General features: G+C 25.1%; 2 protein-coding genes across 3 annotated transcripts in view; both read left to right on the plus strand.

Moving 5' to 3' along the window:
* Positions 1-112: 112 nt before the first annotated feature.
* LOC126905199 (homeobox protein 4-like) lies at positions 113-6954 on the plus strand. Its single transcript, XM_050684703.1, has 8 exons — positions 113-352; positions 2893-3066; positions 3403-3500; positions 3603-3677; positions 4341-4601; positions 5462-5691; positions 6094-6356; positions 6773-6954. The coding sequence occupies exons 1-8, from the start codon at positions 114-116 to the stop codon at positions 6873-6875; spliced, it is 1443 nt and encodes a 480-aa protein (XP_050540660.1). The 5' UTR covers position 113; the 3' UTR covers positions 6876-6954.
* Positions 6955-20526: 13572 nt separating this feature from the next.
* Positions 20527-23709, plus strand: part of LOC126905202 (glycine receptor subunit beta-type 4-like) — a 125091-nt gene continuing 121908 nt past the window's right edge. The window contains exon 1 of one of the 2 annotated variants that reach the window (XM_050684708.1): positions 20527-20755. In XM_050684708.1, coding sequence (XP_050540665.1) covers positions 20706-20755 — 50 coding nt within the window. In that variant the 5' untranslated portion in view covers positions 20527-20705. The remainder of the gene's footprint in view (positions 20756-23709) is intronic. The other variant, XM_050684707.1, reaches the window with a different exon arrangement.

The raw sequence follows: 23709 nt of genomic DNA on the forward strand, positions 1-23709 counted from the left end.
CCGTGATACTTGTGACATGTAGTTAAATTTTCCGGTCGCTGGGCATACGGTTAAGTTATGGGAATCGCTTGGTCGATGATTTCATATTAGAACGTATGTCAGTTAGTTTCGAAATGCTGTCGACAACTTGGTGTATCGTCATTGTCACCTTTGCTACTGTACAATGTTATGAAATGCAGGGATTTTCTTTTCCAGAAAAAATGGTTATAGAAGAAATAGGTTTAACTGATGTAACAGTAACGGACGGTGTGGTTACTGATGACAACCTAAACCACAACTATACAACTGTGTCCAACGTTTCAGTTGTGGCTGGAAATTTGAACGACGCTTTGATGACAATGAGTTTTCACAGGTTTGATAAGAATAGTAATATAATATTCTGTGTAGAAACCATGAGGTTAAACTTTTGACAGCAATACTTTGTATATATTAAGAACTTGCCAAGATTAAGCGTCGTATTTTAATCACTATTGAAACTTTAACTAAACATTTTTTTAAGATAACAAAATATCATATTTCATATAATGTTTGAACTACATCAGTATAGCTAATATTGTAATTGTAAACTTAAAAAAGTCAATTTACACTTTGTGCAGATTACATTAAAATTATTCTACATTTTTAACATAATAAACAATGTTTCTTTTAAATTTATACAATAAAAATAAACATTTTACGAACATTTTCTTACCGTAATTTTATGGTATTAAATAAGTCTCGTAATGACGAAAATGATAGAAATATACAAAATATTTTTATGTTGAATATTAGTTGTAGGCTTATATTGTTTCTGTCAAAAGTATCATAGCTTGCATAAGCGCTTATATCTGAAGAGAAAAAAGTTGAATTATTGACGATTTGTCTAGCCCGAAACTAATCAAGAACTGAATCACAACACAACGTGCCCTTCCCCGTTAGGTCAGAGGGGCTACGAATTGCTTTGAGGTAGGGTAGAACTATGCACAGGTTTGGGATTATATAAATCATGCCACACAAAAACATAAAAAAAAAAACAAAAAAAAGGTACATACACGGTGCTGGCAAAAACCAATACCTCGGTCCCCCTAGACTGGCCCGGGTAGTCGTCTCTAACGCAGGCGTTCGGCTGATTCTTTATGGTAAAAAAAAAAATACGGCAAACGCCTGAATAAGAAACCAAACCTCCAACTTAATATAGTTGCCATCATGGACCCGATTTTAAATGTGGACCTCAGTTGGGAACCTAAGTATTAATTGTTTGTAGTGTACATATCATATTGCATATTAAGATATTACCCATCGTAAATTAATTTTGCATATGTACTTTTTTTGGTAAAATATTATGATACTGTTTACTTTGTATAATATATAACGTTTGTTAAAATCAGTTTATTATATTTTATTTCACCAAAACGCGATTACAGTTTGTCAAACAGACCTCAATTGCGCGCAATAACGTTAATTATCTTTTAATAAAAACTAAATAATATTAAGTCATCTATTATTTATTGAGTCATCATAAAAAGAGACTCATAAATAATAAAACTAGCACAGGGGGGTCGCGGCACAGTGGTGATATGTCATAGTTGGGTCAAGTATAATGATATCTGACAGTGATTAAAATCACTGTTATAAAAAACGCTTCGATGCAAATCTTTAGATGATGTTTAATTTAAAAAAATTTAAAGCATGTCGAATGAAAAAGGGATAAAATATTATTTATCATAAAAAAATTGTGTTGATCTATATACTTTTCAAAGAGTTATAACGTTATGAAGTTAAAAATGTAAAAAAAAATCGATAATTTTTACACAAAAATAGCATTCCGTAGCCATTTTCACCATAAAGATAAAATAAAGTCCGATTTTTTTTTCCATAATAAAGTACATTTCATTAGCTTTAATTTAATATATATATAAAAGTATTAGACTTTCTGAAACACTTTCAAAAGTTAAGTTGTAAAAGTAAATTTTTTGTGAAAAAGTTGTCATTTTGAATTCCCCTGCGGGCATGTAGAAGGTCAGATTTATAAAATAAAAATATATTAAATGATAGGTAAGGACATCAAGCATCTATAAAAAAAAAATTATATTGATTTGTTCATTTTTGAAAAAGTTATGGCAGTTTTAAGTAAAAAAAATTGAAAAAATTTCGAGAATTAGCGATTTTAAAATTTGTATTTTTTTTTGAAGGTTTCCCCCATTTACGGGGAACGAGGGAAATTTTTCCAATTTTTGAGGGTAATGTCTTTGAATAGATAAGATTTATGATCTTTTGATGAATCGTTTAAAGAAATCGGTTTGGTGAAAGCTCAGAAAAAATGGTAACAGACACAAAAAAAAGAACACGTCATAGTAAAACCAATACTTTCTCAGCTTCGCATTGAAGCTAAAATAAATCAAAGTAACATTTATTATTTTACTTATTTTAGAGATCATTAACTATAAAATGTTGAATCGATCAAATATTTAGTTTATTAGTGTTTTGCAAAAATACGTTTCCGTGGTGTAGCACTAAAATATTCCAAGAAATTTTAACAAATTTAATAGAAACACGATTAAATAGTCCAAATTTTGTAGCTGGAAAGATAAAATTGTTAATAATGTGTTATTTTTATCAAAAGTATTTTATTTCTGGAATTTTCATTATGAAAAACTAAATCAAAGACAATTCTGATAATTTTTTTAAAATAAATATTTCAATTCTATTTAGAATAATTTTAAGTAAAATGACTGAATATTATAATAAGTGTATTGAAAAAATTGTTATTTTGAAGGGTGGCTAGTAAGAATAAAAAAACTGTAAAAATAATAATATTTGAAAATTTAAAAAAAAATTTATTTTGAAATAATTTTCTTTATATGTAACATTTGATAATAACGATTTTTGAAAAACATTCCTGAATATTTTAAGGGAAAAAATTCAAGATTACCTTTGTCGACAGTATGTAGCAGAAGAGATATTGCAAGAAATTGCTGGAAATTCTATGCAAGAAAGCCGATCAGTGAGCTCTTCTAAAGAGTCAGATGTAATATCAAATATGCGATTTGATCAAGGCTCTGCTGTCTATAATAATTGGCTAAACAAGTATGTTGAAAAACATTTCAATTTAAAACTTAAGAATTAAATTTTTTCCCCCATTTAGGAGTTTTCAGTTATTATTGAAATGGGATTTGAAGATTTGTAATTAATTATATTAAAAAGAAAATGTTTGAGATTTTTTTTATCAGAATTTAGAGTTTTTATTGAAAAAATTCAATTTTATTAATGTTCATGAAAATAAGTCTAATTATATTTTATTTTGGTAACATAGTGTAATAATGCTATTCATAAACATTTTTTATTGGATTGAAAATATTAGTTACATAAATTTCCAATTAATATTTTTATTACTATGTCTGCATTTGGTTTTTTCATTTTCAGAGCTCAAATAATGAAAAAAATTTATGACGAATATGATTTGAATATCAGAATGCAAGAACAACCCCAGGGCTTCAAATTGAAGTTAAAAAACAATGAAAGTAATATGATTATGCAACTTGATACTCCATACTAAATAACTATTTAATTATAATTTAGTAACAAATATTACATTCTATTTAAGTAGCAGTTTGATTTTCTAGGTTTAGGTAACCATGATTTAACAAGTAAGTTGAATATTCAAAGTGGCCCTATAAACTCGCATCTGTCATTCGAAGGTAATATTTTAAAATTAATGAAGACAGTTGTAATAACATCAGATTTAAAATAACTTCTATTAATACAATTAAATTTGTGTTATGTGAGCTCAAATTATATGAAAAGACAAATGTCATTATTTTCCATAAATACTTTTTTGTTTAATGGATAAGTGTGCAAAATTTGACTATAAATTTTGATAGTTATTAATATTTTAACACGAAATTTAATTAGTATTTTTTGAAATACTTTTATTTATTTATTATTTTTTAAAGAATAAAATATAACAAAATTATTTTTTTTTAAATAAGTATTATTTTAGAGAAATCAAGTGGCTAGTATTAATAGTATCACTTATTATAAGAAAGAATATTGCACCTATACTAGGTTGTACCTGGGTCTTTTTTAAATAACTCCAAAAATTATAAAAAAAAAAAATTAAAAACGAGATTACATACAAATCTATAAAAGATAGCATAAAATCTCGATTTTTAATTAATTTTTTAGTTTTTTAAATAAAAACACTATTTTTATAAATTATAAATATAAAATATTTATAGTAAGAATGTCAAAAACAAATACTAATATACTTAAAATAAATGTAAATTTAACACTTAAATTTGTCCTTGTATTTTATGTATAACCACTCAATTTGACATAATTGAATTGTTTTATTTCTATAGATCCCATTTTGAACCCTAGTGGATCATCTAGTATTGAGTTCATTCAAAGTCAATCCGTACCTTTCAATGATCAAAATATGTATAATAACGTTAATAATACAGATAGAATGCAGCCTCCTAATTTACCTATTTATTATGGCCCTCCACAAATGCCCCCAATGTCATATGGACCTCCAAATATAGCTAATAGTTTCCCAATGACCAATTTTAATGGTTATTTCGGACAACCAAACCCACAAATTCCTACCTTAACAACAGCAAGTAAGTTATTTGAATTATTAAAGTAATATTGTTAAAAATAATTTTTATTTTGCTTAATTTTTTACTAAGAAAATATTAATATTATTTTCAAAGTTTAATAAATAGTTTTAATATATTTTTATAATTGTGTTAAATGATTGTCTTAATAACATTTGGTAAATAATAAAAAAAAAAAAAACGCTCAAAAAATTCAGTATTATAAGGTATTAAATATTTTTTTCATAAAATAATAATTGAAAAGTTTACTTTAGTTAAATTTTGTAGAGGTTTAAAAAAAAAATTTTTTTGTTAAAATTAGACATTACAATTAAGTATTTTAGAGGATGATTCTTTTACTATGAACTACTAAATTAATAGAAAACCAAAAATAATATTAATAATTTTTTTATTTGTGTTTATTATGTTCATCTAACAAGCTTATAAATTATAAAAAGATCTAATTAAGAAAATAACTTTTTGATCAGTATTTTTAAAATTATTAACGATAAAAAGTATTGACTGGAGATGAATAGCGTATTTGTTATCACTAGACATTTTTCGGTTTTACTCTTCCTCTAACCTAGATATAAATATGTCAATCAGTCAATTTTTAATTAGGTCATTATTTATTAAATTAGCTAGTTAATTATATGTGTTATCATTTGAACATTTTAAATTGAAAGACTTATGAAGTGTAAGAGCTAAACAAAAATTTTATGAATGAAAAATCAAGAGAAATATTGAAGTAGAAAAGACAAATAAAAAAATTGTTAATATTAATTTTATTTTTTGACTAATTAAGTTGTTCATGATAAGTGAATCAACCTTTTTATATTATCATTTGCGATGTAACTTTTAATTATTGAGCCGTATAATTTTAGTTCCCACGAAAAGCCCTGTAATTTCACAAGCAGACGAATTAGGTGATAGTTCAGCTAATGATTCAAACGAGGGTAGCAATAATAGCAATAATAGCAATAATAACAATAATAGCAATAATGGAGTTCGTCAAAGTCTAACAGCATCCGATTTGTATGATCTTGTTCTTACTGCGATAGCATTTCTTGGATTCGGTACTTTTGTCATGAATTTAGTTATGGATGCTATGAGTGTAAGTAAATAATTAGAATAACATTATATTATATTTGAATATAATTTATGTGAAAATATATCTATAAGTTGATTCGTTATTTTACATGGAGCATTTTCTTTTAATTTTTTTTTTAGTTATGTTTCCTGATACTAAAAAACATATAACATTAATATTGTATTTTTATTATTCAATATTTACGATAAATAATGTTCTAAATAACAACCCTACACTAATATTATTTATAATATTAAAGAAACCATAAATGAATATTATAATATTAAAATGAAACCTTCTATATAGTTTCTCAATTAGTAGCTGAAAGCTCCACGTCATTAGACATAAATATTTTATTTGCTTACGATTACAGCTAGAATATGTCAATTATTTTATAATTATAATTAATTAAGGTTTTGTTTTTAGACACCTAATATTGGCGCCACATTAATGATGAGTCCTGCGTCATCTTTAGGATCCTCCGTTTCTAGAAATGGTAGGCAGTTAAACCTGCCAATGTTAGAGATTGATGAATTAGCCTGGACTGTGGTGAAAGGTGTTGATAATTTAATCGCATCTGTTGATGGAGAAACAGCAGATTGCGGACTAGCTAAAAAAATATGTCAAAAGTCTAAAAAGCTAATTAATTCTGGGATAAATTTTAGCTCAACACTGCTACCTGCGTGGAAGTATGTCTTATTATAATGAAAAAAAGCGTGCGTCATTCTATTTAACGTCTTTGAAAAAAAATAAAGTTTTTCGATTAGCAGTATTTTATTTCAAGTATACATGTATATGTAGAAAAATAAAATTATAAGAAAATTCCTTATTTTATAAAAACACTTTATAACAAATGTTAATACTATATATTAAAGCTTTTGTATGATTTAATTAAACATAATATAATCAAAATTTTGAAATACAATACATTAAATAACTTTAGAAAGTATATTATTCAATTTCAAAATAATATTCGTATAAAAAATTCAAAATGAATAATTTTTATTCAAGAATATATTTTTTTATGAAATCTTTTTACACATTGGCTTTCTTCTTGCTTTAACATCATAAAAAAATTTAAATAATACATTTTTCAATTTTACAGCGTCGCTTTGAGTTGGCTCTCAAATAAATTAGGAAAAGACACAGGTCAGCCGGTTATATTGGCGTTTATAAATCAATGTTCAATACCCGTGGAATGTCGTTGATTGAAAATTGCAAACAATGTTTAAAAAAATGTAAATAATTTTAAAAAAGTACTATAGATGAAAATGAGTAAATTTAATTTTTATTACATAGAAAAGTTATAAAAGTTTGTTTATTTATTGTTGATTATGTATTTTAACAAATAAAACTATAAGTAATAATTCCAATATATATAAATAATTACTTGAAATTGTGTTTTTCTATCACATTCATAATTTAAAAAATCATCTGATCGTAACTTTAGATATTAATAACAGCAATAGAAAGACATTTGGTAATTTATCAAACAGCTTCCATGAACGTCTTGATTTCTTAATATCTTAGGTAACTGAAAAGGTTTTTAAAATTTTTTAATAAGATGTTCCATACTAAAATACTAAATTAAGTATTATATAATTAAGTATCACGAACTATTGTTATAAACTACTAAATTCTTTTGATGGCAGGTGTTGATGCTTACTCATATACAAAATATTTTATATTTAATACGTTATTAATTAATACTGATCAGTAAATTTCATTTTTAATAATGAACTTGTTATTTAACTATAATAATTTAATCAGGTTTTTGGCGATTTATGTGTTTTTACTCATTATTTTAATTTTAGGAATCTATACTAGATTAACTTTATTTCGTGATATCTTATTAGGCTTTTATATTAATGTTCTTAATATAATTTCATTAAACTGTCAACAATGAAAACCCTAATTTTTTGGAATTTATATTTCACCACAATGTCATTAACTAATTTAATTAATATTTTGTCAATCTTCCGAAGAAATACTAAATTCGATATGGATATCATTATTCATCACTAGTAATTAGTTTCTTGAAGCTTTATTCATTAAAATAACATCAATATAAATAATTTATTAAGGATTTTCGTAAGAATGATACATAATACTTACCAAATCTTAATTATTGACACGTGTAATTCATTGTGAATTTAAGTTAGTCTGTCAAAACTCAGTAAATTTTAATGAATTATTCCTTTGAAAGATAATCTAGATTATTAAATTTCTCAGACAGTTTTAATTGCTTTAAGACTTTAAAATATATAGAACTCAAAATACGACAACTAAAAATGGTGACAAATAGTTATAAAATTTGAACTATGTGTTCTTGACTTTATGCAGACATTTAGCCATTAAAATTCTGTTTTAAGTAATATCATAGCATCAATAAAACATGTTACTGCTGAAATACTAAGGAATACTAATGGCAATATTTCTCCACAAATTGACGTGATAGTCATAGTTGAGCGTCGAGGGAGATAAGATGTATTGGCAGCGCAGTATTTACAATTTTTGTACCCTCGAGTACAATAAATCGAACTTCTTTTATCATTGAAAGATCCGTTTTTTCTCGCGCCCACACTCAACGTCTTATGGTATCTTGGAGTTCTAAGATGAAAAATTAAAAAAAATATGCTGACCTCATACAACTTTCTACTGGTTTATTAACTAAAAATGATCATGAGGGTTGAACTGAGTGAATTCGAGCATAATGAAACACATATATTCAAACTTGTAAAAGACTTGAATTTCTTTTAACATTTCTCTAAGAAATCAAAATCAATATTTTTTGATAATTTTTTAATGCGCTATAAAAAAAAAAACTACTTTTAAGGTCAATCAAACTATAGCCATAGTAGATTGCTTGTTACTTGATAAATGTAGTCTTAATTACTATAAGTCATTATTAGACCGTTGTATACAAGTGTTTGACAAAAATACTTTGGTAAGTGATCTTTATAATAATCAGGGATGCCAATGTAATAGCTGAAATTAATATTAGAACTAATTTTTTGTGCTTTTCAAAAGACACTTTTAAATAGAAAAATTAGAGTCTCCAAAAATGTAATACTAGTAGAATTTTGTATGAGTATTAATTTTTTTTAATATAAATGCGTATATTACTGTTAATACAAACAAACTTTTCAAATAAATATGACAATATTCATAACTATTTTATCAATGTTTCTTTACGAAAACTTTTTTCGAGGCCCATTTGAAAAAATCGTGGGAGGTCATTTATATTATAACAAAAATAATTCAATTTTTTGATAATCATCACTTTTGTACTTAATTATATTAATTATAATTGTCAGCAATATAGTAAACACACAAAAAGTTACACAAAAGTTAATCATATACACATTTAAATAAAAAACTGTTGTTCATATCATCATCCTTGATGAATTCGCAGAACAGTAATAAATTTCTCTCTGCTATTTTACTTTTTCTATTATGAATTTAAACAATTAATACTGTATTGACTATTATCTGGTGATTTTTGGTCGTCAACTGTGATATCAAAATAAAATTTTTGAAATATTTGATATTTCTTTACTATATTTCAAATTTTTTCTGGAGAACTATCTAAAAAAAACACTGTATTCAAAATTAACAAGGGCTTATAATATCCAACCACGCAGTTTTAATATAATGAAAGTTATTGTTATAGCTATAATATAGTCTAAACATATATTTTATTTACCTAATAAATATGTAAAATATTAACTAATTATGTAACATTTTTGTTTATATCAATAATATAATGTATATTTACTAGGTTTCTCCTTCTTGGGGCTTCAACACAGACCTGGTTCTCTGGCAGTCTAACGAGACTACGGTACGTTAAATTACATTGGTATAAAAGTGAAAGGAAAAACAATCATTTTCATGGAGAAAAGTGGTGCAAGAAATTTGGGTGGTGCAGTCTGGAGAGCTGAAAAAAAAAGTAACAGATTTCAACGAATTTTTTAAGATATCATTAGAATATTTCTTGGGGCAGGCTTGGTAAAAATTCATAATTTAAAAAAAAAACTAGCGTTTTTAATAAAAAATTTAAACTCTAACGGTGTGCTAAAATATTTTTCTTATTTTCACAAATAATATTCCTAGGATAACGTCGTTTAGATCTTTCATTAAAAAAAAAAATTTAAAAATCGACACATCGTTACATAATTTTTTTAGCTTTGGCTACTTCTTTAATATTTTATTAATAAAATGGGTTTATTTCAAATTTTACACTTTGTGTTATTTGAATCATCATACACGAAAAAGTATTAAATATTACATTAAGTTTTTTCAAATTAATGTTAAAATAAACTTTATACGATATTTTCAAAAGGAAAACTGATTATTTTACAGATTAACCTTTATTATACATATTTTAAATGTAATTTTGTGTTTTTACCAGTATAATAATATTTCATCTAAATATATATATTATTAAATTTTTATGTTTGTATATATATATATGTTATTACAAAGTGAAACATAGTACGTTGTGTACACAATTATATTATAACGTTGGTCTCGTAGGAATTGGCAGTATTTTGTTTTGACCATAGCTGCTATTGCCATCACGGTTGTCAAAAATGTTATTAAACGGAATCTAAAAGTAAATATGTTTTCTTTCCAAGACTATTAAAATAAAATAACATAGTATGCTCTGTACTTGACTATTTTCAAAGTGTTTATGGAATATTATAAAAACATACCCAAGTTGAAATCAATCCTATGTCATATATACAAATTACTTAGATTTATAAAGCAAAAAAAAAAAAAATTAGCTACAATGATTAGATCAAACTTTTTTGTATAATTAACCATTAGTTATAATAATTATTACCAAATAATAATTACAATATTGATAGATTTTTTTTTTTTTTTAATTTTCAATATTAAAAATATTTAATTCAATAACCTACAAAAAATTATTGAAAAATCATGGATACGTACTTTGGGAACAATGTTACCGTTATCACATATTTTTATCACTAGTAATTTTCGGCCTACTCTTCGTCTCGCTTATGTATTTAAATGAGAATAACTTCCAAAGTAATGGTCCAAAAGTTGTTATCAGCCAGTCATTTTCTTAATTAGGTTAATTCCTATTATTTATCTATTTGATTATCGAACGCCAAAAAGACAATTTACAAAAATAATATACATGATAATCTATATTAAATATCTCTAATAACATCTATATATATATATAATAATTATTATAAAAATTGTATAATAACAACAAAATAATGATAATAATAATTTTTAAAATTAGGTTTAAATATCAAAAGAAAAATTATTATATAAGAAGTAGATGTGACCAAAAACTATGAATTGTTAAGTATTCTATGTAGAGAAGTATTGTTATTGTAAGAGGTTAAGGGGAACATGAAAGTGATACCTAGTGGAATAGGATGTAACACGAAAGGATATAGAGGGCGAAAGGTTTGTTGCATCAATTAAACCATTAAGGAGAGCATTGATAAAAAAAAAGGTCAACATCAACTCGTTTGGAAGCAGGAGTAGGGGTACTAGGGTGGATCAAATAATGGAGTAATCATGGGGATGAGCAATTTTAAGCAAATAAGCGGCATACGATAAGAGACTGTTTTGTACTCTTTTAATTTGGAATTGATCTCTAGCTAAGTATGGATGCCATATAACCACACCGTATTTTAAAATGAGGCGAACGAGGGTAAAGTAGAGGGAACATAAACATTGTGGGGAGGTGAAAATGCTAGTATGACGCTTTAAAAATCCTAAAATTTTTAAGGCTTTGCCAACTGTAATGAATGTTGAATGATAGCGAAAAAGTCAAATGGAATCCTAAGTCAGTAACTGAAAATACACGTTCTTACTCAGAAATAAAAAGGAAACATACATGCTTAACTAGCTAACAAATAAGTAAGTGGTCTAACAAATGAAACAACAGGTTAATAGTAATTTTTAAACCAGTATTTCGAAAATTATTAACACTAGTGGATAGAAATGAAAAGTAGGTCAGTTAATTTATATCTTTAAGCATTTTTAAATCGTTCTTCTCTTCACTATGTAAAAATACTTACATCTTTTAAAATAATACAAAAGTTGTTATGTTAAATAGTAATTTTTTTAGTTTGAAAATTTTCTTATTTTTAAGCATTTATGTTTTCATTTAAAAAAAGTTAAATTCATACGATTTCAAAGGAAAAAAAAATGTTATAGAACTGTACTTTTGTTTTCATTAAATGGAAGTAGACTAATAACTTTTAAAAATAAAAAATTATACTTAATCTTGTACTTTTATAGATAATGTGTGAGGTGTATACAGTAGATTACTCCTTCTATATTTGATAGTGATATATTTTTAATGTTTCATTAGTTATTTGATAGCCAAAAAATCAACACATATATTTCGCTCCCGCGTTTACGTCAAATGTGTTTGTATAGTGTAGTTGTCATTAAATGAAAAAATCCATACCAAGTATAAATGCATTGTTAAAATATATGTTTATTAAGTGTGCTTCGCATGTGATAGATCAAATTTCACACGAATATTGAAATAGACGATGACGGCAACTCGGTGTATGTTAACGTAAAAATCAGCTATGTATTTTAAAACAAAGGCAAGGTGACTATGAAATGTTATTAAAATAAATAAGTGAACTTTAAGAAAGTAATACAAAATTATAAAAAACAAATATTTGAAATGTGTCAAAGAACTTCAAAAGAAACTTCAAGTCCACCTAAGAAAACTATTAAAGTGACGGAAGAAATTTCTCAATAATTCGCAAACCTTTATCGATCGCAATATATGGTGTTAATTATGTTAAAAATTTAATGAAAAAAATAATGGTAGAAAAAGCAAAAGATAGTAAGCAACTAGTAAAAAACTAATGGTGAGATTAAATTTTAGACATGCGGCAAACATTAGTTTCGTCGTACGATAACAATTTTAATAGAATGAAAATAAAATTGACTAAAATTATTCAATTTTATCTTCAGTTTCAACTTAAAATAGAAAAGATATTTAATGTTGTAATCCAAGGACTCCATCCATAAACTTATATTTATGATATTAAATATGAACTGACAGATATGGACCATTTGGCACATAATATCATTAATGCTTCAATAAAGAGAAGTAATTTAAAAACAAAAACTATGAATAGACGCATTTATTACTACGATTTTCTTTTGCAGAATTAGAACCGCAAACTAATCCTTTAAAAATGACTGTTGTTTAACGTATACATTCAAATTAATTTTCTCGCGTGAAGAATAGAGTTACATTTGTTTAAGAAAGACAGTGGTAATGTTGTTGAGAAATTTTTTGTTCAATATTTTAACAAAAAGGCAATTATAGAAAAAAAAAATTATAATTAAATGTTAATTAATCACGTTTTTGTTTGATTTTTTGTGCTGTGAATTTGGGCCTACTAATCTACGTTCATTATTTAATTTATGCAAATGTCGCGAGTCTAATGTGACACATTAGATAAGTAATTCGTAAGTGTATTTCACTGGTATTCTAAATTATTACTAGATATAACTGAAAATCTGCTTTCGGTAATTGAGACATCAATCGTTGAACAATGACTTGAAATTCCACAAATAGATTCAGGTACAGGATATGAAATATATGACATTTTAAAATAATGTTCTTTATTAGAACAAATTGTAGTTTTTTTATTTGATAGAACTGCTAGCTTAATAAAGTAGCGTATGTCATCATTTAGAACAAAATCTTGATAGTGATATTTTATTTCTAGTATGTAGGCACCATGTGACAAAATAATTATAAAAATGATGTTTTACTTTAGTATACGAAAGTTATAATTAGCAATGAGTCCAGGACATGAAATTCTATTGTTCGAGATCTTTTAAAAAGAACGGAAAAGTATTGATACCAATTTTAGTTCTATTTGGACTACTGCAATAAATGTGAAAGATATTTTAAAGAATGTTGTAAATGAAAAAGTACAATTTTTTATAATCAACTTAAAGAAGAATTATCTAGAGTTGATCATAAAAAATTTCTTAAATTCATAATAGTGCATTTAGTAAGTGTGCCAATATGGGTTATACATTTTAAAATACCGGGTACTTTTAATCTCACACGTTGCAAGACAAAAGTATTGTATTGCACGAATATAAATTTATTTTGAAAAATAATAAAATTACACAAAACAATGATAAATTTTTAAAACGAATTTGATGTTTTATTATTAAATGCTATGCAGAATCATGGTTTTCACGTACAAATGCTACCATAACCATTATAAATGACATTGGATCTAAAAAAAAAATGTATTTTTAATAAAAATTATGATAAAAATGTAGTTGAGAGAACAGTAATAAAACTCTTTAATTATGTATGGTATTTAAGTAAAGAAATGCTGCTTTTTAAATATTTGAAGGAAGATTAAATAATGATACTTGAAAAAAATGATGCATGAAATACCCGAAAAAGATCTGTAAAAAAAGTTAAGCATTAAATTTGATAATTTACAATATTTTCTACACAAAAACTTAAATATATTAAAGCTTTATCAAAAGATACATTTTAAAAGCTTAATATTTCTAAATATATTTTAAAGTTCAGCTAGAGAACTGGAATAATCATAAATAGTACTATAAAGAAATAAAATAGTTGACAACTTTTTTAACGGTAGAACAATGCAGTGCTACCACAGAGAAAATAAAACCAAATAAAGCACTGTCTATTTAAGACGTGTGATTGTGAAAAATGTAAGCAAACCAAAACCAACCATAGATCAGTAATACCACTCGTAGGAAAAAAAACTTAATGAGAAATTATTGTTTTTCAACTACTAATTTTTATTGTTTGTTATAATTCTGTTGTAAGCTCACCAAATTTACCAACATTTTTAGTTCCGATTCAAAAAAATTATCCAGAAGATATTTGTTATTGAATTGTAAATATTAGTAACATATTAAGCATTCAGTAGCAGATTAGATAAAATAGAATTATCTAATTTGCAATAGAGTAAAAAACTGATGTAGATAAGATAGGCCAAAAAGATTACATTTTTTTGTACAGTAAAGCTACTCAAATTTTTGCTATTTTTTGAAATTCCATTAATACGCATTGACACTCAGGTATAAATTTTTAATCAAATATTTAATACAATAAATATAGTAAAAGGTGCAATACAATCATTTAATTCCTTACATGTGGTAATACATTGAGACAGGTCTGAGTTATCAGTAAATTCCGAGGTAAGCTATTTGTTTTTATCTTATCTGTTCTTTACACTTTTTTAGCTAATATTGCCTTTAAAAATTTTAATACATTAACACTATGAAGTTGTGCTCGAACTAATAGTCAAGGATATAAGATAAATATAGCATATTTAAGACCTTTTACTAAATCATTTAATTTATAAGTTAGTTCACTTTGTTGCCTAATCACTTCATTTCTCCGATTGGTTCAAAGTGACCCTATCTATCAAAGTTCTTGTATTTTGATCGAATGATCCTAATACAGTCCACTATATAAATCCTATACCCAAAACAGTAATCTTAGGTGCCGGGTTAAACTGAAAATTCGTCTGAGCCTCCCTTCCTTAATCAGGTCTATGTGATATACACAATGTATATAATAGAACTTTAACCTATACAGTCGTTTTTATAAGAAAATGAATTTATACAACGTGTTATTTTTGTCTTGCTTTTTTTGTTTAATATTGTGTAATCATGAGCGTATAGTTCAAGACGTCGAGTTATTGAAAGTATGAAGTAAAAGAAATAATATTTAATAATTTCAAATGAACATGTTGGTTGGTTAAAAAATAAAACTATAAAAGGAAATCGGAAAAAGAACAAATCATTCATTACGAACGCAAGTCAGACGTCACTGTTATTAAATGTATTGCAGAAAAATTAGACATACTATTGATTCCCACATCTAAATTTAAGTTTAAATTGATTAAAATATTGTTAAATTAACTATGTTATAGAACTTGATTTCTTATTTTAATAAAACATGTTAATATTTTTATAATCATTTAAATGATATTAATACAAGTATCATTTCAACGTGGAGTTAAACATATAACAGAATTTCTAACAAAAATCATTTATTTTGCAAGTAAAAAAACCATAATTTTCCATTAATCTAAATTTTAGTGTTTATTATTTGAACATTTTTCAGGTATTTTAAGATAATAGAAAACAGTTTCCTGGATTTACTAAGCATACTCTCAAAAAAATTATATACTTAAACAGTTAATTTAAAGTCGTTAACAAATAATTTCTTTTGATTAGCTTAAATTTCCTTTTTTAGCTTCAATGCGGGCCTAAATAAATATTTATTTATGATGATTTGCGTTTTATTTATGTCTGTCATAAAAATTCTGAGCTCTCACTAGAGTGATTTTGTTGGTCTATGTGTCAAAAGAACCTAATTTTTATCTAGTTGAATCATCGTTGCCAAAAATTGGAAAACCATTGGATTTTAGAAATTTTAATAAAAGAAATATATTTCTATATATAAGGACTATAATAATATATATTGTACATCATTAAATCCATTGAAGTAGAAAATAATTCCTGAAAAATAAAACTCAAGCTAGTAAATAGTTAAGTTGAACGTAAAGGTAAAAAATGAATAAAAACAAATGTTATAACTCTTTTTTATGAGATTTTATGTGAAATTGTTAAAATTGTGACATTTGTTAAAAAGATAATAGAATGATTCCCTAAAATACTGATGTTATAATAATCGATTTCTTTCGTAAAATTAACCAATGAAGAATTCTATATAAATTAAAAAATTTTAATTTCAATTTTATTCCTAATGTTTTATGTTTTTTCACGCGTGCCTTACTCTTTGACAAAATTTTAAGCATATTACATTGCTCATGAAAATCTCGTTTGAAATTCGTGAAAGGATGTAAGCTTAGTTAACTCAGTCACTTTAAATACTTGTTGAGGTTGATTTTAACAGAACCAATATTTTAACAATATGATAACAAAGTCATACTGTGAAAAAATGTATTTATTTATAAAAGTATATAAACATCTTATAAATAACGGTCTTGTCTGTAAACTATAAATATACATATATTTATGGATATACATTTAAAAACCCGTACAAGACGAAATAATATGAAATATTATCAATTAATATGAAAATAACAATTCTTCATTCGTTTTTTACTTATATACTTATATTACGTTTTATTTCTCATTTAAGATGAATGTTCTATTTTTTTTTTAAATGAGTGATGAATGAGCGTAGATTATATGATTATTGGAATTAAGCAATTCAAAGGTTACTGGAGTAAATAACTTAAGTACTATATGGCTAATAAAAAGCTGGGGTTAATCTGTTTTAATGTGCTTCATTGAATGAAAACTTCTTCAAATCCATATTTCCACCTTGAAATGTACTTAGGATATTTGTTATCAAGTTTAGTTTCTTTTGTCACCTGATTTACTCTCGTTCTATCATTGTCTAACTTGCTCGCTTCGTTCACATTATAGTTTTCATTGCTCAATATATTCGTCATTGTTACATAAAATATGTATTGTGTTGTAAAACCAGTAATATCATGGGGCGTTCTATTATATTCATCGATAACTTCTGGTAAAAGTGTACTCTAGTTTTTGTTTTTATTTTCTAGTTATTTGATTTTTAGTCTTTGAATTATTGTATGTTTGAAATTTTCTACTATATTATTTGCTTCTGAATGAAATAAACAGTGTTCAAATGTGTGCTTTACATTATGCTTTTTGATATAGGTCTTCAAGGTTTGCCAATATAATGTCTATCATTATCTATTATTAAGAGTTAAGGTACAATTTTTGAAGAAATTAATTTTTTCATTGTATAGGAAAGATGATAATACTTAGATGGATGAGTAGAGTAACGAGAGAGAGTAGGATATGGAATTAATATCTGAGAAGAATCATAGGAATAATGTCGATCGNAATGTCTATCATTATCTATTATTAAGAGTTAAGGTACAATTTTTGAAGAAATTAATTTTTTCATTGTATAGGAAAGATGATAATACTTAGATGGATGAGTAGAGTAACGAGAGAGAGTAGGATATGGAATTAATATCTGAGAAGAATCATAGGAATAATGTCGATCGTGGAAAATATGTTCAAATATATTGTTGATTGTAGACCAATGACCTTATTAATAAAAACCTTATCATCTAAAAACNGATTGTAGACCAATGACCTTATTAATAAAAACCTTATCATCTAAAAACAAACAAAAAAATAAATATGAAAATAACGATTCCACCTAATCTTTTTACTTATAAATTACGTTCTTATCTTTCTGTAATTATTACTGCGTGACTCATCTACTCAGACGATAACTCGAATTTGCTAGTTCTTTTTTGCAATAGCTAAAATTAAAGATAAATAATACCTTTTCAGCTTCGCATCGAAGCTAAAATAATGAAATTCAAACATTTATGGACTGTATGTCTCTGGGGTATATTTTTTCAGATCTTAATCTCATAGAAATCAATTAATTACTTACTTTCTATTAGTTTTTACATATTTTGTATATTTTGTTACAATTTTGTAACAACATTTAAAAATAATATCAACTATACAAATAATACGGGCAATACATTTATAAATTTGTACAATTTTCCATTTTACCTGGCCCCTTCTACTTTAAATTATGAATCGGCGGGTACTCCGTTAATCACTAAAAGATTAATTTTCGTAATATTCATGGCTTTATGTGAACTCTCTAGTATAGATGAAATATTCGAACCTGACGCTCTCGAAAGTTACCTTATCCAAACCACAGACAAATTAATGACTAACGTTTTACGTACAAAACTACAAATAACTTTGTACGAGCTCTGTAAAAACAAAATTGATAATTGACAGTGACATACAATTGTGGTACGACGTCAATTATGAAGGCAATCCTCAGGTGACTAAATGACAAAAGTAATTATGTAGGCTATTGCGTACTATCCATAAGATAAACGTTTTTTGGCAGGTTACATTCGTAGCGCCAACCAAAAAATAAAAAAAAAAATAAGTTTTCAATAAAACAACTCATTTGGCCATTGATAATATTGATTTATTTCTTTTTGTATTATAAAAATTAAAAATAATAAGTTTTCAATGTAATTCAAAAAGTAACAATTTGTTTTTGGAAGTATAAAATATTGATTGTATCAAATTGAGTAGTCAACTAGATTTTTCTGTAATACGATATTTTTTAAAGGACATAAGATTGACACAAATTATTTTCATTTTATATAACTGATACAGAACTGTAAATATTTATTTACTTTATTTACAATAACAGCGTAAGAAAAAAATTATAATTTATCTTAAAAAAGAGGATAATTAAAAAATTAATATAGCATACTTTTAAGCGTACACACAAAATCATTGATTAATGAATATTAAAATGAAATTTAAATAATTTTGATAACTTAGTCAACAATTTTTCTTATTTAAATTATTTATTATTATCAGCAATAAAGGGTCGGTCTGGCCTAGTGGGTAGAAATGTATGTTTCAGCGCATGGGGTTCGGGTTCGATCCTCAGGGTGTCAACGAGATTTTTCTTGTGATTTTCTAATTGTTAGTATCTGGTCTTTGATGGAAGCCGGCCATCATTGGCCAGCCAGGAATGACTTTCAGTCCCTAATATATGAAAGTGGGCCACCACCATCTGTAGCATGTCAAGTTCAGGAAATAGAACGATGATAACTGATCATTATTATTTTATTGCTGTCTGCGATGTTATGATAAATCTAATGAATCTAACTTGTGATGTACTAAATATTTTGCATTACTCTTTTTAAAGCATTATTAAATTTCTATACTATACGAATATTATCAGTTATAATTTTTTTTTTTTAATTAATTGAAAAAAATTTACTATTTATTTAATTTGTGAAAAATGTAAAAAAATATCAAGATAGCTATTTTTTAAAATAGATTCTAAGAAAAAAATTCTACAATATTTTAAATTTTGAAAAAAAATTAATTATTATCTTGTTTATTTTGCAGTATCAAAAGATAGTCTGTATAAGTAAGAAATAGATAGAAACAAAGCATATTTCTACATAAAGTACAGGTTATAATTATTGAATTTATTCCATGAGAATTATTAACATTTGAATGAGTATAAATAATGGAAATGATAAAAATTTTTATGGAAATAGTTACATACCTATAAATACAATGATTAGACAGAAAATAATATGTTTTCTTCTACTTTTTTTCTCAAAACATGTTACAATATTTGATATCGTAAAATAAATACATGAAAGTTTTAACACTCTCATAGTTAAAAATTCTATAGAAAATGTACTATTATTAATGATTAATAAGATATATTTTATTAAATATTTGCTTAAAATATATTCTAAAAATGGTAATCTTGATTTTTTGTTTACATTTTTCGCAAATTTAAAAAAAAGTATTATTTCTTATGATATTTTTGTAGCCTTGAAAGTATAATATTAATTTAAAAATTGAGTAAAAACTAGTATTTTAATATAATGGCTTTCTATTAGTACTATTACACAGAAATAATTTTTCTCGTATAATGGACACTTGTAAACAAACACAGTTTTTTCCATAACACATTGCAACACTAATATAACACTTTATTTAAGTGTTCAAACTTGTTCGTTACTTAGTGGCGAACTAGATTACTTTTCTATTAAAGGAATTCGCTTGTTGTAAACAAAGCAACTATAAAAAGGTTTTGTACTATTATTTTAAGAATGGCATGTTATAAATAAAAACCCTGCAGCGATAAACATATGCGCACCGGCTCTTTTCTGTGTGGAAAAACAACAGAAATCATCTGAGAGACAGCCGCAGCATGGCAGTAGTAGCGCTTCGGATTTTACGTGTAAAAGTCAGTCGGTGCGCCAACTTTTAGTCAGACGGTCGCGAAAGATAATTTGTTTTTCGGTGGTCGGTGCGTAGACCGAGATGACTTCTTTTTTTACCATGACCGCTACTACTATCGCTTTTCTCCTTGTGGGCACGAGTTTCTCGTAAGTTTAGTTTAAATCTAAAAAATGAACTCTCCTAATCATATGAATCTTAAAAAAATTACTCGTATAAATAAGTGAGGTATTTTTTTGACTACCCGAAAAGGAAATATTTTTTTATGAAAATATTGAAAAAAACTCTAGGAAATATTTATAATAGTACGATACCATTTAATAAAATAATTTTTTTTTATTTGTTACTATCAAAACACAAATTATTACACTGATAAATCTTTGTTTTAGCAACTACATTACACGAATGAATAAACAAATATAATAATAAGTATTAATAATTGTTATTATTTTTCTTTAAATAAAATTTATTTTCGAATAAATCATACTGAGGCAAACAATGAAAACTTCCATGAAAGACAACTATGTAGCTATTATAATATTTCAACTAAAACTAAACGCTCAAATATAATAAACAAGTGACACTGAGGCAATATTTAAACAAATTGTTCTGTTATGACATATATTGTTCAATATTTTATTAAACAAAAAATATGAGTTACAAGTGATCCTATAAGTCAAATTTATGCGCTCGGAACAAATGCTTTAAATTTTTTGAATAATAATACAGCTCATTTTATTACAGTCAAATAAAATTTCTTTAACACATGAATTTTTAATATAATAATAAAAAATTGTTATTGCGGTATTGTTTATTACATCAAACCTATTTTATAACAAATTAAATAAATAAAGTTTTATTTACTATGTCATTTTAATTCTTTACAAAGTTTTGGTCGTCTACCGATTTATTTTATTAATATTCAGTCACAATCCGTAGTGTAAATTACATAAAGACAAATTGCTCACCTTGTCTATACTTAAAAATATACTATATACAATTTTAACACTTTTTGAATGACTTAATATCAAAGTCTAAACTTTAAAAAATATAAACATACCAAATTAATTAAAAAATTTGAGAAATTCAGTATTTTTATTTTATTCATATAACCAAGTTTATTTTGCTGAGTAATTTGATTGGGTATGCTCTACAAGTAGTATTTTTATGGTTGATTTCTCAATTCACCATCAATATAATATACAATCAGAAAATAAATCTCTGGAGATTACAAAACTATGACTATGATGCCTTGTTTTCATTGATCTAGCAAAATAAAAACATTTCGTTATGTCACACCACCTTAAACTTGGTTAAGTACAAATAAAACAAATTATCTATATAAAAAAAACTTTGTTTGTGATATTAATCATCAAAAATAATAAATACAAAATTGATTTAAACTAGAATAAAACTTTAAAAATAATGTATACATTGAAAAAATCCTTAGTAAAATCAACAAAAAGTATTGTTAATATACAGTCGATAATTTTTTTATTGTGTAAACAAAAATATATTTAAATAATAAATAATTTGCCAAGTAAACAAATATGTTGTTTGTGTAGAAAAATTGATTGATTAAAAAAAAATTGCCAGTTTTATTTTTTTCTCACTTCGATGTTGTTATTACTAAATATTTTGTAAAAATTTATATGTCAAAAACTTCTTACCTTTGTATTAAAGTTAAATAATGTAAATATTTCCAAAATAACTTAATTAGAGAATTAGATGTTTTAATATGAATTATTTACTAAATTGATGACAAAGTAAATTATTTTGATTTCTTAAATATTTCATTTATATATTTTTATCTGCAATATTGTTATTTATGTTATTTAATAGTTTATCTTACGTATTTTTCAAAAATATTTAGCGCAAGATTTTCCGTTGCTTACTAAGGATCATAATGATTACGTTATAAATACATTCAAGTAGTACCCATCAGATTTCAAATAATTATTATATTTTCAAAGTTTTACTACGCCATAATATATAGTATCTATAAACTTATAGGTACTTGAGGGCTTGCGAAATAAAATACTCAAATACTTTTTTTTTCGTGTGTAGTAATGAAAGTGTTTTTAAAATATTGAATCAAATCACTTAATACTACATTTTTTTATACTAATGTTGCTATCCTTTTTTTAATTAAAAAGAAATCATAATTCCATAGCTTTTGATTTTTTCGCAGCTTTTTGGTATTTATGGGAATTCTTTCCAGGTTTATTAACAATAGCAAACTTCCATTTATATTAGCACAAAAACCTATAAAATTCATTGAAGTGAAACTGTAGTATCCCACGTCAAAAATTATCACTGCCTTATTAAGGTCAAATTTGATGTTCAATAGGATATGTTACAGAATAAAAATTACAAAGCATTTTATACAAATACATGCAATTCTAGAAATATAAAAATTTTTTTTTTTTGATAAAATAATAGATCAAATAATTATACTATTGAAAAAGAATAATATAAGAAATGAAATTTTATACATATATCAATAAAAAGAAAAAATTTATTTTGTAGTTTTTTGTAATTTATATTTTATAAAAACTTAAACTTTTGGAACGTTTTTATCCCGAGATATGATATTAGTTGTTTCTTGTTAGCTCACCGACAAAGCCTTAAGCTAGTCAACTTATAAATTGAGTGCATATTTGTAACCACGTTGTTCACTACAACGTCAATGTCATTTTTATTTTATTTCAATATAACCTTTTCAAAAGTATCAAATTTCTTATATTTTAGCAAACTTCTAAGTTAAAACGTTCTAAACCTGCTTTGTTTGTAGAAAAAATAATTTCAATTTACATAAATATATGCTTAAAAGTCATATTTGTTTTATTACTTTTTCAATAATTAGATTTTTTAAAAATAAAATTATAATCTGTTAAACTGTTTTACAAGAATGTATATGTTATAATAAAAAAATTAACATAGGAAATATTTAATTTAACATATTTGTAAAGTTGTGAAAGTAAATGGATATTAATTAATATTATTTGATTTCTGTATTGGAATTTGTGATTTTAATTAATATTGTTTTAAAGAAGTCACACCAAATAATTTCTAGGTAATGTCATTTTTTTAATTTAACAGTAGTTAAATCACGTAATCGTATAATTAATTTATGAGATAAATTACCCTAAATTATTTTTATTGCTTGGCAAACTG

The sequence above is a fragment of the Daktulosphaira vitifoliae genome, unplaced genomic scaffold (genome assembly GCF_025091365.1).
Source record: "Daktulosphaira vitifoliae isolate Bord-2020 unplaced genomic scaffold, ASM2509136v1 Scaffold_4, whole genome shotgun sequence".
Classification (NCBI taxonomy): domain Eukaryota; kingdom Metazoa; phylum Arthropoda; class Insecta; order Hemiptera; family Phylloxeridae; genus Daktulosphaira; species Daktulosphaira vitifoliae.